This window comes from Lepidothrix coronata, unplaced genomic scaffold, assembly GCF_001604755.1.
Source record: "Lepidothrix coronata isolate B3197 unplaced genomic scaffold, Lepidothrix_coronata-1.0 Scaffold4, whole genome shotgun sequence".
NCBI classification, from domain to species: domain Eukaryota; kingdom Metazoa; phylum Chordata; class Aves; order Passeriformes; family Pipridae; genus Lepidothrix; species Lepidothrix coronata.
The window spans coordinates 11,758,146-11,774,681 of NW_016690184.1; the positions used below are offsets into that span (position 1 = coordinate 11,758,146).

The following is a 16,536-nucleotide window of genomic DNA, read 5'->3' on the forward strand; positions in this document are numbered from 1 at the left end:
AAAAAAAAAAAAAAAAAAAAAAAAAAAAAAAAAACAAAAATGTGGAGGCATTGGCATTATTTGCCCTGTGGAACCACTGGGCACGAGGGTACTGCTTCAAAGTGTGCGTACAGGGACTGAAAAAAAAGTTGGAGATTCCCCCTGGGCCAAACTGCCCCGATATTGTGTAAGTGGAATTGTATATCCTTGATGTAGGATTGGAGGAAAAAAAACCAGAAAAATGCAGATGGAAGGCAACTGCATGGGCCTGCAAATGCAGGTTTAAAGAATCAGGTGTGAATAATCAGGCTGCAGCTCATTCTTATGCCAAAGTTGGTAGGTCAGACCAAGCACTTTGGCTGACTCTGAATAGATTAGCTGGCAGCTGCTGAAAACCCTGCCCAACAATTTCATTTCCATGGCCTTTCTGGAAGAGGCACTTTCTTTGCTTTGCACAGGAGTTCTTCTCCCCAGTGTGTTCTGAGTCAGGAGTGACAGGACTGGCTGGACAATGATGATTGTGTAGCATAGTACCCTTTTAGGTTTCAACCTTTTCTTCTTCATAGGGTCAAAGATAAACCTCTTAGATGCTTTGAAAAGCATGACCCCTGTCTCTGGAAATAACTGAGGTGTCCAGCCTGCATCAAAGAAACCTTTCCTTCAAAAACATTGTCAAAACTGAGATTTTTTTAAAAGCTTTTGGCTCCGATGAAAGCTGAATGATGAAATCAGTATGTATTTGATGGGAAGTGTTCCAGCCAGCTCCAATAAGGAGCACTACTCAGTATTTTAATGACAATCTTCAATAGCAAAACTCTATTTTGGCTCCTTTATGTTCCTACCACTGTACTGCCGGGGCAATCTTCCAGTCTTTAATGTATTTTTTCCTCACAGTATACCTGGAAAATGCTATTGTCCTGACTTTACAGATGAGAAATGGAAGCACAGGAAGGTGAGGCAACTTACTGAAGATTGTACAGTCAAGTTTGCAATGGAGAAAAAAAATCGTTCCCCTTGTCCTAAATCATAAGCTAGTGTTGTGAGTTGGGGTAGCTAATGTTATTTTTCTCTTTTATGACCCTGATCAGCTCTGTCCAGAATTTGAGAGTATGCGTAACCTGACATATCCCCTACGTAAGAAATGTAAAATAGAGATCATTTGTAGGTGAGGTCGCTGGGATGCTCTGTCAATTGGTTGGGCTGCCCTCAAAGATTTGCTATATATTTACAGAAAACTCTGTAAATATATACCTCTTTTATCCTTGTGTTTCTGTCTTCCTGCTCCCCACTTCCACTCTGTATTTTGGGGGCTCGTATACTGCAGGTGCTATCTGTAAACTCCCCCTTCACTTTTCTGTGAAGTTTTAATCGGGTGGGAAGGTCTCTTCAAAAAGTATAAAAATGACAGAGACAGCCAGACAGTATTTGGTTTACTAGAGAAAAATATCACAGTTTCTTGCAGGAAGTAGAGGAAGCAGCAGAAACTATACCTAACTAGAAAACAAAATCATATTTGCTTATATTGTTTGAAATACATGAATACGTAATTTGGTACCTTTAGCTGAGATGGAAGGGCATGAGCCTTTTATAAGTGAGTGTGCTGATATTTTCCACTAGTTCTCAGTTTTAAAGCAGTGTGACAGGGTTTCAAAGGGAAAAGATAAATACAATTATCTAGTGAGAAACAGTCCATATTTCAGAAGACATTGAGGATTCAGGAAGAGAACGGCAATAGGCCAAATGTGAATTGTCAGGTAAGATTTTATTCTCGAAATAAAACATAAAAATGATGCTCTGGTGTTATGTACGTTCCCATGTTCTTTGTTTATATAACTCCTATTCAATATTGTGAGCTGAATTATTGACATTTTCCAATTTCTTATTTGTTTTCCTGGCAGCAGGTGACACAGAATGATCTGTGTACAGTTTTATAGTTTGATTTTGCTTTCACTTTCTCTGTCCTATTTTATGCTTGAGTATACATGACTGGATATGATTATTTGCATAAAGAATTCACTGAAGGGTAGTGTCTTGGTTTTGTCTCAGGAGGCAATAATTCTTCTCATCTAGGTGCAGAACTACTGGCACCTAACTGTGATATCTCCATTTGTAAGTAGTCTCGTTCATTAAACAGTACAAAATTGCCTTTATACAAAATTCTAGGCACAGAGGAGAAGGAAGGCTCTCAGGTAGCCTTCTTCTGCGTTAAACAAAGGGAATGAGCAGTGGTGAGTTTTGAAGGAAGTAGAGTATTGTCCGTGGTACTCACTGAAATCCTCAGATATATTTGACCTCTTCTGGTGTCCACAAAGTCATGGATCACTGTGGTCAAATCTGAGTCTGATAGGATGGTTACAATCTACCAGGCAGTTTCTTAGGGACAGTAGTACATAAGGGTTTAAAACCAGTCCCATCTGTGAGCTGGTTTATGGTCTATGGAGATCAGTGTATCCAGATTTGACCTGGGTTAGAATCTCCTGCAGTCCCTTCCAGCCTGAATTTTTCTGTAATCCTGTGATGATCTGGTGATACTAGGGTCATAAAGGATGGAAATTTTTTGAGGACTTCCATTCTCTTCTGTCTTTTCCTTTGCCTAAACAGCTGCTGGTTTTGTGCAGGCATGGGGAGTGCTTGAAGACCGTGTTGTTTATTACTGGTGTAAAGGAGCTATACACTGAAGTCATCCATACACTGCTGGTATCCTAGTTAATTTCTTACCATCTTTTCACGTAGGTTCAGATAAAGTTTGAATAGTTTGGAGGGAAGGGTTCAAAGGGTTTTTGAAATGGAGCTGCAACTTCTGCAAAGATGATCTTGAGACACAGAACAGCACTTTTCTTCAGCTGCGGGGAGAGACTGTATCTTTTACATGTTAGTACTATGGTCGTCCTTAGAGACATGGCTTAGAGATGGACTTGATAGTGCCAGGTTAATGGTTGGACTCAATGACCTTAAGGATCTTTTACAACCTTAATGATTCTATGAGTCTGTTGGTTTACACAAGCAGATGCTAGTTTGGGCATATGAAATCATATGATAGGAAGTGTTAAACACAGATTTAATTCTTGTATCTAGTTTTATTACAGGAGCTCTTTGCCTCTTCCTTTTTCTTAGACCTTGGGAGTATTTTATTTTAAGTATCTGATAGTAGTGAGGAAACCAAAACTAATTCATGGCCTAAGAACATCCTTCATCACTTCTTGCTTCTTGTCAGCGAAACAATTCTCTGCACTGTAAGCTTGTGCCAGGAATTTCCCTGCAGATCTAAGTTTACACCACCTTGGAGCATCAAAATGCTGAACTTTTGGAGAGAGAATTCTGGAGAGAGAATTTTCTTTCCAGAGAATATGAAAGTCATCTTGAATGGTTTTTGTGGTGTGATTTTTTTTTTTTAAATCTGTATGTATAATATAATGCAATACACACCTTTCTCCTTGCTTCTCCTTTTGTCCTGAAGTTCCCTCTAAAAGGGTTTTGATGCATTTTGGTGTGTGTGCAGCAGCTATAGTGTGTGTGGCTCCGCTGGGGGTAACTGTAGCCAAATAATGTTTGTAAATATTCCTGTCCATAAAGCTTACTGCCCTTTGGCATCTTATTCATGTGTCTGCACAACTTTGAGGTGTGAGATTTTATTAATGAGTATATTTGAAAACAGGAGTATTGGGAAAATTAAGTCACTTGTTACAGAAATGTTTGTACAGAAATACTCTCTGAGGATAATATTTTAAAATCTTTTTTCTGTTTTGGTGCTGTAATGTTCACTGAACATAGGCTAAAAGTTTGGAAATCATGTCAGAGTAGGAAAATGGGATTCTTCCTTTTTTGCAGAGTGCACGGTTCTGGAGTAGAAATTGTCCTGTGTTATTCACAGGGGCAGTCACAAATCGTGAGTGCTCATTCACCGGTTTGTGGATAAACCTGAGGCTAAAATGTAGTCATACATTCATTAAACAGTACAAAAATATCACAGCACATCTATGGATAATTTACTGCTAAACTTTTCAGATAAGTAATTTGTAAAAATAAATTTGATTAGCTTTGATCTGTGTGCTAAGTACCCATCATTAAAATGTCAGTATTTTATTTTTTGTGGATTATTTTTGAATATCACCGTTAGCATTATCTAGAATCCATTGTTTAGCCAGATCAGTTATCTGTTATCACTAATCCATTGCCTAGCCAAGTGACTACTATTCTCTGAGCCATAGGTTATTTAGCTGTGTGTTTCTCTTTGAAAAAAATCTGATAAATTGCAAAGTCAGGCTGTAATACTTTACTGTAAATTGTGATAGATTTTCTATCTGCAGAGTGTCTTTTTAGTGAATTCTTCTATTAGAAATACTTGTGACTGTACATAAGAAGAAGTGTGGAAACTCTTTTCAAATGGCAGTTAAAATTCGAGGAGAATTTAAGCCTAGAAACAGTCAGATCCAAATTTTTCCTTGCTAAGTGTTCTTTAATGAAAAATATCTGTATTTTAAGTAAAATATGTTCATGAAATGCAAGATGTTCCAAATCACAGTATTAAATCTATAATTTAAATTTTTTATTGAAAATGTTACTTTCAGGTTCCTTAACAAAATAATGTGAAAACTATGGGGAAAAAACCAACCAGGAAAGCCCTGTTTAAAAATTGTTTTCTCTGTGTCAGAAAAATAATTTTTTTTTCTATTAAGCTTATTTAAGGAGTATAGATTTATTTCGAATCCTCATTTTGTAGAGACTTGCTGCTTTTAGAGATGCCTCCTCTATAATTGGGAAGTGCTGTGTTCTTTTAGAAAGCTTTTGAAAATTGCTCAGATAATATTTCCTAGTATCTTTGCTATTTGGCACAAAGCACTTCAGGACTGCAGTTGTGAAACAAAAAAGAAAAGGTGGTGCAGCAGGATAAGGAAACTGGTTTCTATTTTAAAAATGAAATAAATTCACAGTTTCCTACCTAAACATTTTGTTAGAATGATGCAGTGCCCCTAAAGTTATTTACCTAGAGTCTCAGGAAGTATGTAAATGTATGGCAGTTTGAAATTATCTGCATGCTTTTTAAAACCCACCATCCTTTTGCAGTTCCGTAATTCACGATTAATGTTGAAATAATGCCAGAATGCAGTGTGAGAGCAACAATTGACTCCCTGACTGTGGCACTTGCTGCTGTATGGGGGAGGACGGGAAGGACTCCTAACTCAAGAAGACATTATTTCTGGCAGTCATCAAGTCATCTTTCATGGGGAGCAACTGAGTAATTCACAGTATCCAAGTGTCACTGCACCTGTGGTGTTCATGAGCAGGTTTGCAGAAGGAATGAAGCAAGAGGAGTGTTTCCACCATGAAGATGCAGGCAAGCAGAAGGCTCTGCCCTCTCTCATGTCACTATCGTAACCTTGACATTTTGCCTTCTCACAGAAGGATCAGTCAGCCCCATTAGTTAGAGGGACCTTGGGAACCAGGACTTCCCATGTTTTAAGTCCCCTGGGTCTTTATCTGCTCCTGAAGCTCTATTCTTCCCTCCCTCCTAGCCAAAGTGCAAGGAGACAGTGTCTCTGGCCTTCTTGAGTGGGAAAGAAAGGGGTGGGAGAAACATTGATAGGTCCCTGCCAAGTTGGGGAGACATTTGGGGCCCCTGCCAAGTTGGGGAGACATTTGGGGCCCCATGCTCTGGTTCCCAGGCAGGAGGGGAGTGAAGCACTCTCTCACACGCATCACTCTTGCACAGCGGGAAGTGAAGGACTGATGACAGGACAGTCTCTTCCTACAAGCCAAGAGGGTCGTGAACCCAACATAACTCTCACAGAAAAAGTATTATTAAAAACAAGACGGGGAAAAAGCTTCCTAGCATTTGGCCTGCAGAACAGAAAATAGCATTATTGCTGGAGCAGAAGCAAGTATGAAATCCCTCAAAATATTCATAAACCATAATATGTTTTTATTAAAAATTTTAGTTTCCAGTCAAGCTTCCATGACCTAGGGCACTGTTATCATGCAACAGTGTAAATGCTGTTGAAGCCGGAAGTGTCATTTGAACAGAATAAATTAAGTAGATAAATGCATTTGATATATTGTACAATATATTCTTCGGACTTGCTGCACATCTTACTGAAAACCAGAGGTCCCCGTGCTGCATAGCATATCTTCTGGTACAAATTTTCTGCAAATTCCAGTGTCATTTCCCAACTGTGACTGCAAATGAAATTCCACAAAATTTGAAGCACTCGAGAGAGTAGAGGAATATAATGGCATCCATTTTATGGTTTAGGAGACTGTGAAGGAACTTAATGTAGATGATTTGGAAAGTCAGAGACATCAACCTGAATAATACTGCAGGTCCCATAGTTGTATTATTCTCCTTCTGTTAAAACAGCCTCAGATAAAAAGTACTTGATTGGGAAAGTTATATGGCTTAGCACTTGGCTATAAGATTATAATACTTTTCTGCTGCATGATTTTCTTAAAAATATGTTTGATTGAAATTAAGAAAGCTAATTTATTAACTCAGCTGGAAGACTCATCGCATGAGAATGGAGATTTTACCCAGGCATCTCTATTTATTATGGTCATTTGCATGCTACCTACCCTATGGGAACCCTGCTTTTCGCTTTCTACTTGGTGAAATCCAGTGGGAAGGTAAATTGCGAAAATTATGGAGATAGCTCAAACCCATGTTCTAGGCTGTACTAGACATATATCAAAAAAGTTTTTCTTCAACTAAGAGAATTTGTTTGGAAGATATCCCTTCTAAAGCAAAGCAAAGGGAGGCAGTAGTGAGATTGGGAAGGCTGTTCAGCTCTAAGATCAATGAGATCAAGTGTGTAGAAATTTAATTCAGTAGGTTAGGTAAAATATTGGTGATTTCAGTGTCCCCACACCCAAAATAAAAATGGTTGGCAGTTCCTACAGAAGGAAGGAAAAATGGGATAAATTCCTGCAATGATGTTTTAGATTATCCAGGAGTTTGCAATGTAGCTTATTGCAGTAGGTGAGTCCTGTGGAATGACTAGTTGCTAAGTCCAGTTGTCAAGTGTCTGTCTTTCACTTAGTCTCTTCATTATAGTGTCAAAATGTCTCTTATGTAGATAGGCTGAGAAGGAGAGATTACTAGCATGGGCACAGCACGGCACTGGGTAGAGCTGTTTTCATCCCCAGCTGGGATCTCTGCATGCCAAGAGGCTACACTGCACCAGCTGAATGCCACAAGCAAAGCCTGCATCTGCATCATGCTGTTCCATGACGGCTATGAGGTCAACAAGCACTGGTGAAATTTCTTAAATCATGTTGATTCCTGTAAGATAATGACAAAACTGCTGTTGACTTCAAGAGGGAATGCATTCAGACCACAGGTCAGGGTCACAAAAAGGCCTGTGGCAGAGCTGGAACAGAAACTCTCAGATTTGTGTTATTACCTTAAATAAAAAAAATCCATCTTCCCATTGTGAACTGAAGCTCCTCTCTTTCTAAAACTTTTTTTTTATTTTATTTTTCTTGAAGTATTTAGGACAGTTTGTTCATGGTCCCAGTTTACCTGAGTAGTTTGCATACTTGCCCATGGAAAGGAAAATTTTCTACCTTGAAGTGATTGACATAAACTGCAGTTGTAACAGGGACCTTCTAGGGAGCAGGGGAAAGTAGGAGGGGATGAGAGAGATTGTTCCCGTAGAACAACTGAGTGAAATTGTAGTTTTTATTACGCTTCACTGTTAGCCCTTACCTTTCTATGGCCTCTGCTTCCTCACTTCTATAAACTAGACCATTATTGCCCTAAACCCTGAAATAGACCTTTTAACCAGAGCTGCTTTACTATCCAGCCTGCACAGCATTTTCATTGAATCCAGTTTGTAAACATACCTGGGGCACTCAGAGGACAAATGATTATATGTTTGGAAATACATTATAGAATATTTTATTTCCTATAGCTTAATGGAAATTTAGGATAGTGTCCTAAAAAGAATTTATTTGACAGTCGCAGAAGTCTTTTCACCACAGAGGGTAGATATGTTGAGCGTCAGCCTGGAGTATACTTTGCATTGCATGATGATTTATTTGCTAAGCACTGAGGAATATAAGAGCAGGTTGCGGTGGATGTGAAACAAATGAATTCTTCATGTGAGCGTATTGGATGTGTCCGCTGGTGTGAAGCTGTGGTTTGATGTGATTGTGCCTTTACAGGGCAGGTTTGATAGTGTGCTGACTAATGACTGGCTAAAGCAGGTGTTGGTGTCAGCAGGGCTGTAGCTGTTTAGCTCAGAAAGCGTGGGGTTCCCATTTCAGAAGAGTGATTCTGGAACATGCAGAAAACGTTCTGCCTCATTAGAGGCTGAGGGGAAGAACTAAATTGTGCGGCTGCAAAGACAATAACCTCTTGTTTTCTCTAGTGAGCTGCCATCCTTTCCATGTGCTGCAGATATTTTTGCAGATGGCAATAAACTTACATTCTGGCATGCCTCTTTAACCTTCCTAACTGCATCTTGGTTGTTTAGGCATTGTACTTGGCCCACGTCAGGAATTTTCTTATTAAATGACTTGTCGCTAGAAAAATGCTGATTCCTTGATAGAGAGTGTTTTGTGAGAGAATGTCAATGCTGTGAGCCACTGCCAAAATGCAGGAAGCCTTTAATAGAAATTCACCTTCTGGGCAGATTCCTTGTTACTTCATCTGCTGTACTGCTAAGAAAAGAAGATCCATGAAGAAAACTATTATCTTGAATGCTTATTCTTACTGCTTTGAGATACTCTTGCTAGAAGACACAGTTAGCCCAAAGAGCACCTATACAGAAAGAAGTAAATTTTTTAACCTGACATTTTAGGGTTTTTTGTAATCTATTTTGCAACAGATAACAATTTAATGTGTATTAGCATAAACAATTTTCGGTGACATATAAAACACAGTAGTGAAAAACAGCATTTGTGAAGTATTAACTAAAAGGACTGCTAAAAATTAAACTCTGATTTCCCTATTTTTATCTAAATGGTATGGCATCAGTGAGGCTTTTGTCCAGCTCCCTGGATCTCAGTGATTTTTGAACACCTTGTTGCTATATCTGTCTGAGTTTATTGCTCTTCTACCTTTCTCCATATGAAGATTTCCTTGCTTGGTTACAATATTGGAATGCCTGGGAGTTTGGCAGCTCTCTCCAGTAAGGACATTTGTTTTTTACATTCTTCTGAGTGAGAGCCTGAGCTACTTTATTTACTCTTCAAAGACTCTAAATATTCTGAACCTGTACATTTTGGCTGTCGTTCACAGCTGAAATTAATGTATGGTCAAACATACGTGTTTAACCTCTAGGGCCGTGCCATGATTTGTATCTATTGGACTGTATTAAGCAACTACCTTTAAACTTGGAATTGCACTGTAATTAATTCGGTGTTTCTTAAAAGCTCCTTTTGTTACAGTGTTGTCAAGACTCTATGTGTCTTTGTTTTCTTTTCTTTTTTTTTTAATGTTTCTACCTGAAACAAATGCCTGTCCCATGTTAAGAATATTTGCTTTAGCTGTCACATGAAGCCAAACTTACAGGGCCCTGGCTGCTCTGGAAAAAAACAACAATAATTCAGCTAGGGACTGAGCATCCCCTGAAACATGAGAGCTCCGATGTCTTCTGTTATCAGCTTATCAAACTCAGAGGAATCTGTTGTCCTCACTAATTTATCCAGGTTTATATTGCAGTAGGTGTACTTGCAGTGACAAAGTTAACCCCTCCTGAAGGTTTCCTGCTCATTTCTAATGTACCTGTATAGAAAAGAAGCATTAGAATTTATATTTTCTGTGCTTTTCTTTAATAAAAGCTTTACAGAGGACACTTATCAGTGGTTATAACAGCTTGTTATGATACAGTTCCTTTTATTTTGGAAACAGTTACATTAGGTGGAGGCTTTAATGTACTTGAAAAAAAAGGTACATGGTAATAGTGAGCGACAGGAAAGTGGTACAGCCTCTAAGAGAGCTTGTCTCGAGCAGTTCAAGCAAATCTCAGTATAGACTGTTTTGCCTTTCTGCACTTTGCTTGTTCTTCCCTCAGCCTGTTTCTGTTCCCATTCCCCCTCCTTCACACCTTCACTGACAATTGCCTGACAACAATTTGATTCAAAGAACTGAAGGGTAGAAAACTCTTTGCAGTCTTGGCAGGTGTACTTTCATGGCTTAGTGCCCATGAGGTGGCTGAGAGCCAGAGCAGGCACAGGGGCAGAACATGTGGTAGAAGGAGGGATAAAGCAGGAAAGGTGTTAGGGGGACAAATTCTTTATGACGCAGCAGAGATAAGAAGAGATCTCAGGAAGAAGCCTTTGGATTTAAACAAAGACAAGGAAAGTCTGTTTACATTTACTCCCTGAAATGCTCTCATTATCTATTAATTGAGCAGACTTGTAGACGCTGTGGTAAATCTCTTTATGACTTTGTTTTGCCCCATCTCTCATTGTATTTGTGATAAAGAAATGCCTGCTTATCTGTTTGATGAAAAGCATCTCCCTGTGTTTCCTGGACCTTTAATCCTGGCTATGAATGGAAGGTTTGTCCCTCCTTCCCAAAACCCTATATATACCAAAAAGTTGTAACCATTAAATGATTTAGTTTTATACACGCAATCTATGTCCATGCCATGATTAAACAAATGGTTCTTGTGAACAGGGACATGAAGCCTGGACTGGAATAAAGGCAAGGACAAAGGCTCCTGCTCCAGTAACGAGTCGCTATTGAACGGAACGGAAAGCGCGCTAAAATAGTACCTCTCCACTGCACGGAAAGGTAAGCAATTGTGGAATAAGGGCAGATTTAAAAGCCCGGAGGCCAAAAAGAGAGCCTTCAGATCGAAACAAAGGCTGCTTTAAGCACCCAGGGGCCAAACTAAGAACCCTGAAACAAATCGGCTGGCAAATAGCTGCCCACATCAAAAAGACTGCTTAGGAAATGGGGTCTAAAATGTCCTCAGAACAAAAGACAGTTTACAAACAGATGAAATGCCTGCTTAAACAACATGAGCTCGAAATAGAAGACCCTTCTTTGCAAAATTTACTCCTGTGGGCACTGCAGAATCATCCCGAGTTGAATGTTACTAATGTCTTTGATGACGTGGAATGGGATCTCATTGGTGTCAGGCTATCAGACTCTGCGACAAAGGGAGACAAACAGGCTGCCAGCCTTCTCGGAACCTGGAGGGCAGTCTTTCAGACTTTAAAATCCCACACAGCTAAAAAGTCGTTACCCTCTGAATCTGTCATTACCGATGACTCCAGCCAACCACCAGAGAGTGCAGCAGAGGAGGAGCTTGCCCCACCTCCCATACCACCGGTACCCTCTGCGAGGGAGGGGGAGTGCCAAAATAGGGAGGGGGAGTGCCAAAATAGGGAGGGGGAGTGCCAAAATAGCGGCGGCTCCTCTGCGCCCCTGTCACAGAACAACTCTAAAGTCCCTACCACCCGGGGCCCTAATGAAAATTCAAGGGATTTCAATCCCTTTGACTCTAAAAAGGAGCTCAGTTTATATCTTCCTGACCCTCATGATAGATGGGCACAAGTGAGGCAGGAGGCTGCTGCAGCAGGAGACATAGAAATGCTGAAATATCTTCCTCATCCGCCCCGCTGGGAAAATATTCCATACCAAGTCCTGAAAGAATTGCAAAAGTCAGTCACTGATCATGGCTTAACTGTTCCGTTTACAATGGGGCGGTTAGAGATTGTGTTTGATTCCTTTACTTTAATCCCACTTGATTGCAAAGCAATTGCAAGAATGATTCTCACTGCACTGCAATTTAGTATTTTTAAAACTGAGTGGGAATATTTGGCTGCGAGAGCTGCTGCAGAAAATGCAACCAGTCTAAACAATCTAAATAATCTAACAGCACAGCCTATAATCAGTATGGAAATGCTTCTGGGGACAGGACCCTTTGCCACTCGGACAGCGCAAGCCCAACTGCCAATTCATGTTCTGAACGAAGCTAAAAGGCTAGCTTTTCGAGCTCTTCGCGAAGTTCCGGAGGCTGGGACGGCTCGTCAGTCTTTTGTTACTATTCTTCAGGGACCGCGAGAAACATTTATGGAATTCACTGATCGTTTAAAAGATGCAATTGACAAACAAGTAGGGAATGGTACGGCACGAGAGATTTTGTTGGAACACTTTGCAATAAAGAATGCTAATATAGATTGCCAAAAAATATTACGAGCCTTACAGAACCCCACAATTTCGGAAATGCTTCGAGCCTGTCAAAATGTGGGTTCACAATCTCATGAAATGACTGCTTTAGCCGAAGCATTATCTGCTTTAAAAGGACCTTCTTCGTCTCAGCTATGCTATGGCTGTGGTCAGCCTGGACATTTTAGAAAGCAGTGTCCGAACAAAAAACCTACCAGACAGCCTGGTTTATGCCTGCGCTACCGCAAAGGTTTTCATTATACTAAAAAGTGCCGCTCAGAATTTACCCAAGAAGGTAAACCGCTTCCTCCACAGGGAGGGGGTAAAGAGCAGTCGGGAAACTTTAAGGTGAGTGCGTCGGGACCCCATGCGATGACAGCAAGTGCTCCCGAGTTTCAGCCCAACCACTTGTACTAGCCAGCACCTTACGAGCACCCACCCTGGATGATATTTTGATCTGTGCAGCTACAACAGAATTCACACAGCTAGTGCTGAAAGCTATAATTGCAGCAGTCACTGCCTATGGTCTAAAAATAGCACCAGAGAAAATCCAGCAAGATGCTCCTTGGCATTATTTAGGGTGGATAGTAACACAAACATCAATTCAACCACATGTTTCCCTAGAAACATCCGTACAAACTCTTAATGACCTGCAAAAATTACTGAGAGTTATTAATTGACTCAGACTAGTGTTATGCATTACTACAGATAAACTGCACACGTTGCTTACCGTCTTAAAGGAATGCCCAGGCTTCTCGACAATTAATGCCAGAAGCAACCACTTCTGTGCATGCTTTGGAACAAGAACTGAACTCTTGTCAAGGCAATCGTCGCCTTCTAGATGAACCAGCAGTTTTAGTTGTCCTAATGGGACTCGCTCAGCCTTTTGGACTTTTGGGTCAACTGTTAAAAAACAATTCTGATTTTTGCTTGTGGGAATGGCTCTTTCTAGCACATCAGTTTCCAGAAGCTGTAATGACTCAAGCAGAAATGATTTCACAAATTCTCCGGAAAGGACGGCTTTAATGTTGGGAACTTTGGGGTGTGATCTACACACAGTATAACTTGCCTTTAAAAACAGAAAGCTTGAAATGGCTAGAAAAAGCCAGTTTGGATTTCCAGACTGCCATAATCAATTATAATGGGCAACTGAGTATTCACTTACCTGCTTGTGCTTTTCTACAGCAACTAAACCACTTGCCATTAAAGCTGAAGTCTCATTGGTCCCCAATCCCCTTATCAGATACACAAACTGTGTTTACTGATGGCTCTGGACGCACTGGAAGAGCCGTAGTGGTATGGCAAAAGGATGGCGTATGGCAAAACGATATACACCAATTTAGTTGGGTCACCACAACTTGTGGAATTTTCTGCAGTTGTCCGTGCCCTAAAATTGTTTCAGGGCCCTCTTAACATAGCTTCAGATTCTCAGTATGTGGTTGGCATTGTCCAATGCATTAAACATTCCTATCTCAAAGAAATAAGTAATAAACCACTATTTGCATTGTTTCAAAGGCTAATGTTTGTGGTTAATAACAAGACAGTCTCTGTTTTTTACAGTGTGTGTGCGTTCTCACATCGCATTGCCCGGACCAATGACAGAAGGCAACTGGTGTGCTAACGTGCTTGCATGACCTATAATAGTGCCCCAGTTGTTTGAACAGGCTAAATTGTCACACAACTTTTTCCACCAGAATGCAAAGTTCGAAAAACCTTACACTTGACCAAGCCCTTTTTATCATTTCATCCTGCCCAGATTGTCAACAAATCACCCCCTTAACTCCAGAAGGAGTTAATCCCCGAGAGCTAGAACCACTTCAAGTGTGGCAAACAGATGTTACCCATGTACCATCTTTTGGCAGACTGAAATGGGTACATGTCTCTATTGACATCTTCTCTGTATTTTTAGTTGCTGCAGCTCATTCTGGTGAAAAGAGTCGTGGTATTCAACGCAATTTTCTTACAGCCTTTGCTCATATGGGTGTTCCCAGGTTAAAACTGATAATGGACCCTCCTATATATCTGCCTGTACCCGTGAGTTCTTTGCCCAGTGGGGCACTGAACATGTTACAGGAATCCCACTTTCCCCTACTGGACGAGCAGTACTTGAACGTGTGCATTGTATGCTCAAAGAAATGCTACAAAAACAAATTAGGGGGAGTGCGGGGTTGATTCCTCAAGAATGTTTAAGTAAAGCGTTATATGTACTTAATTTTTAAAATTGTTTAGTTGGGGACTCTGCCCCAGCTCAATGCCATATTGTTCCAGCACACAACCCGATGGAAGGTAAAGCTGAAGTGTTGCTTAAAGACCTGAGCACAGGGCATTGGCCAGGTCCTCGGTCATTGATAACCTGGGGAAAAGGTTACGCTTGTACTTCCAGAGACAGAGGACATTCCGTTTTGTGTGGCCATATCTTACACCATCTTCCTAGTGACAGGAATCCCTTCTGACCGGACCAGCCCCAGCCAATGGAACGTCTGGGTGACCCTCGCCAATGTGATTGGAACTGACACGTTATGCCTGTCTGTAGCTACTCTATCAGATCCGTTTCGTACGTGCTTGGTAGGCCTTCCACTCTCCAAGGATCAATGGATGGCCTTTTTAAATTCATATTTGTCTCATTGTTCTTACCTTGACACTTACAATACACCCCTGGCAGAGTACACAAATACGAAAGGGCAAAGAGGGAAACAGCCAAAGGGAGAGTATAAAGATCATTTTCCTACCCTCCCTATAAAACCTCAAGGGATAAGATATAATGGGCAGCTTAACTGCCCCCTTTTGTTTTCATTTTTACCCTACTGACCTGCATTCAGAAAATCTGCTGGCAGTTGATGTGTCTTCTCCAGGAGCTTATCAAAATGACAGCTTTTGGCATAAACTACCCAGCCCAACTATCATTAAATATGAGCCATGTCCAATTGGCTTGCTCGATGGACTGTTTTTGATTTGTGGACAATGAGTCTGGAGAGGCATCCCTGGTAAGGCAGACGGTGGGCCTTGTATGTTTGGAAAGCTAACACTGTTTAACCCCAGGTAGTTACCCTCAGATAGACCCTTACGCAGCAAACGATTTGTGAACCAATATGCTTCAGACTGTAATTCTAATGTCTACTTTTGTGGCCCAGCAAAGAGAGTTTTTGCCAGCCTCATATCAGGCATAGGGACTGCACACGCTTTAACTTCTTTAGATGGACTTGCCTGTTTGCTTGCAAAAGAAACTAATGCTACTAGTTCAGCTATTGGTGCCTTATTAACCGAGGTAGACTCAGTAAGAAAAACAACCTTGCAAAATAGAGCAGCTGTTGATTTTTTGTTATTAGCTTATGGACATGGGTGTAAATAATTTGAAGGACTTTGTTGTATGAATCTCAGTGATAATTCTTAATCGATACATCGAAGCATTGATAAGTTGAAACTTTCAGCTCAACTTGAAGATGATGAAGAAGAGTTAAGACAGTTTCAATAGTTTCTTGATATGTTTCTTGATAGTTAAGATAGTTTCAATAGTTTCTTGATATGTTTAGTGTAGGACCTTGGTTAAAGAAAGCATTTATAGTAATATTAATGGGACCGTTTGTATTCCTTTGTATTATGCTTTGTATTCCCTGTTTATTATCCTGTATACAACGTATGATTAATTAAAGTTTTATACAAGCTTCAATTTTGCAGCTTGAAAACAAAAAAGGGGAAATTGTGGGACAAATTCTTTATGACACAACAGAAATAAGAAGTGATCTCAGCAAGAAAGCATGGGATTTAAAGACAAAGAAAGTTTGTTTACATTCACTCTGAAATTTTTGCATTATGTATTAATTAAGCAGACTTGTAGACGCTGTGGTAAATCTCTTTATGACTTTGTTTTGCCCCATCTCTCATTGTATTTGTGATAAAGAAATGCCTGCTTATTTGTTTGATGAAAAGCATCTCCCTGTGTTTCTTGGACTTTTAATCACGGCTATGAATGGAAGGTTTGTCCCTCCTTCCCAAAACCCTATATATACCAAAAAGTCCTAACCATTAAATGATTCAGTTTTATACATACAAACTGTGTCCGTGCAATAATTAAACTGTTACAGAAGGGTTTACCTACAGATGTGTATGACAGTTTGTGTGGGTCACTTGCCTGTGCACTAATAGTCAGGTTTGGGACAACCAGACCTCCCTCTATCAGGTTTCCCAGGAGACTCTGTGATCCCTTTGCCATCCACTGAGGTTTGATGACTGTACACTGCATAACCAACAAACTCAGGAAAGATGACAGTGGTGCCTGGCACCAGTTCAGCTAATTCGTATCAACCCCCACAAGCTGCTGACTCTTGAAAGATATCTGGGAAAGATGGTTATCAAGATGGGCCTTCAGGAACCCTACTTTCAGCACTGTGTATTCTTTCAGCACTGTGTATTCTTTCAGCACCACAACTATGTTTATGCTT

General features: G+C 40.4%; 1 protein-coding gene across 1 annotated transcript in view; it reads left to right on the plus strand.

The window, feature by feature from the left end:
* LOC108503213 (endogenous retrovirus group K member 9 Gag polyprotein-like) overlaps nt 1-16,113 on the plus strand; it is a 32,913-nt gene extending 16,800 nt beyond the window's left edge. The window contains exon 2 of the mRNA XM_017827001.1: nt 10,598-16,113. Within this exon, the coding sequence (XP_017682490.1) occupies nt 10,877-12,514 (1,638 nt within the window). The 5' untranslated portion in view covers nt 10,598-10,876 and the 3' untranslated portion in view covers nt 12,515-16,113. The remainder of the gene's footprint in view (nt 1-10,597) is intronic.
* Nucleotides 16,114-16,536: the final 423 nt, after the last annotated feature.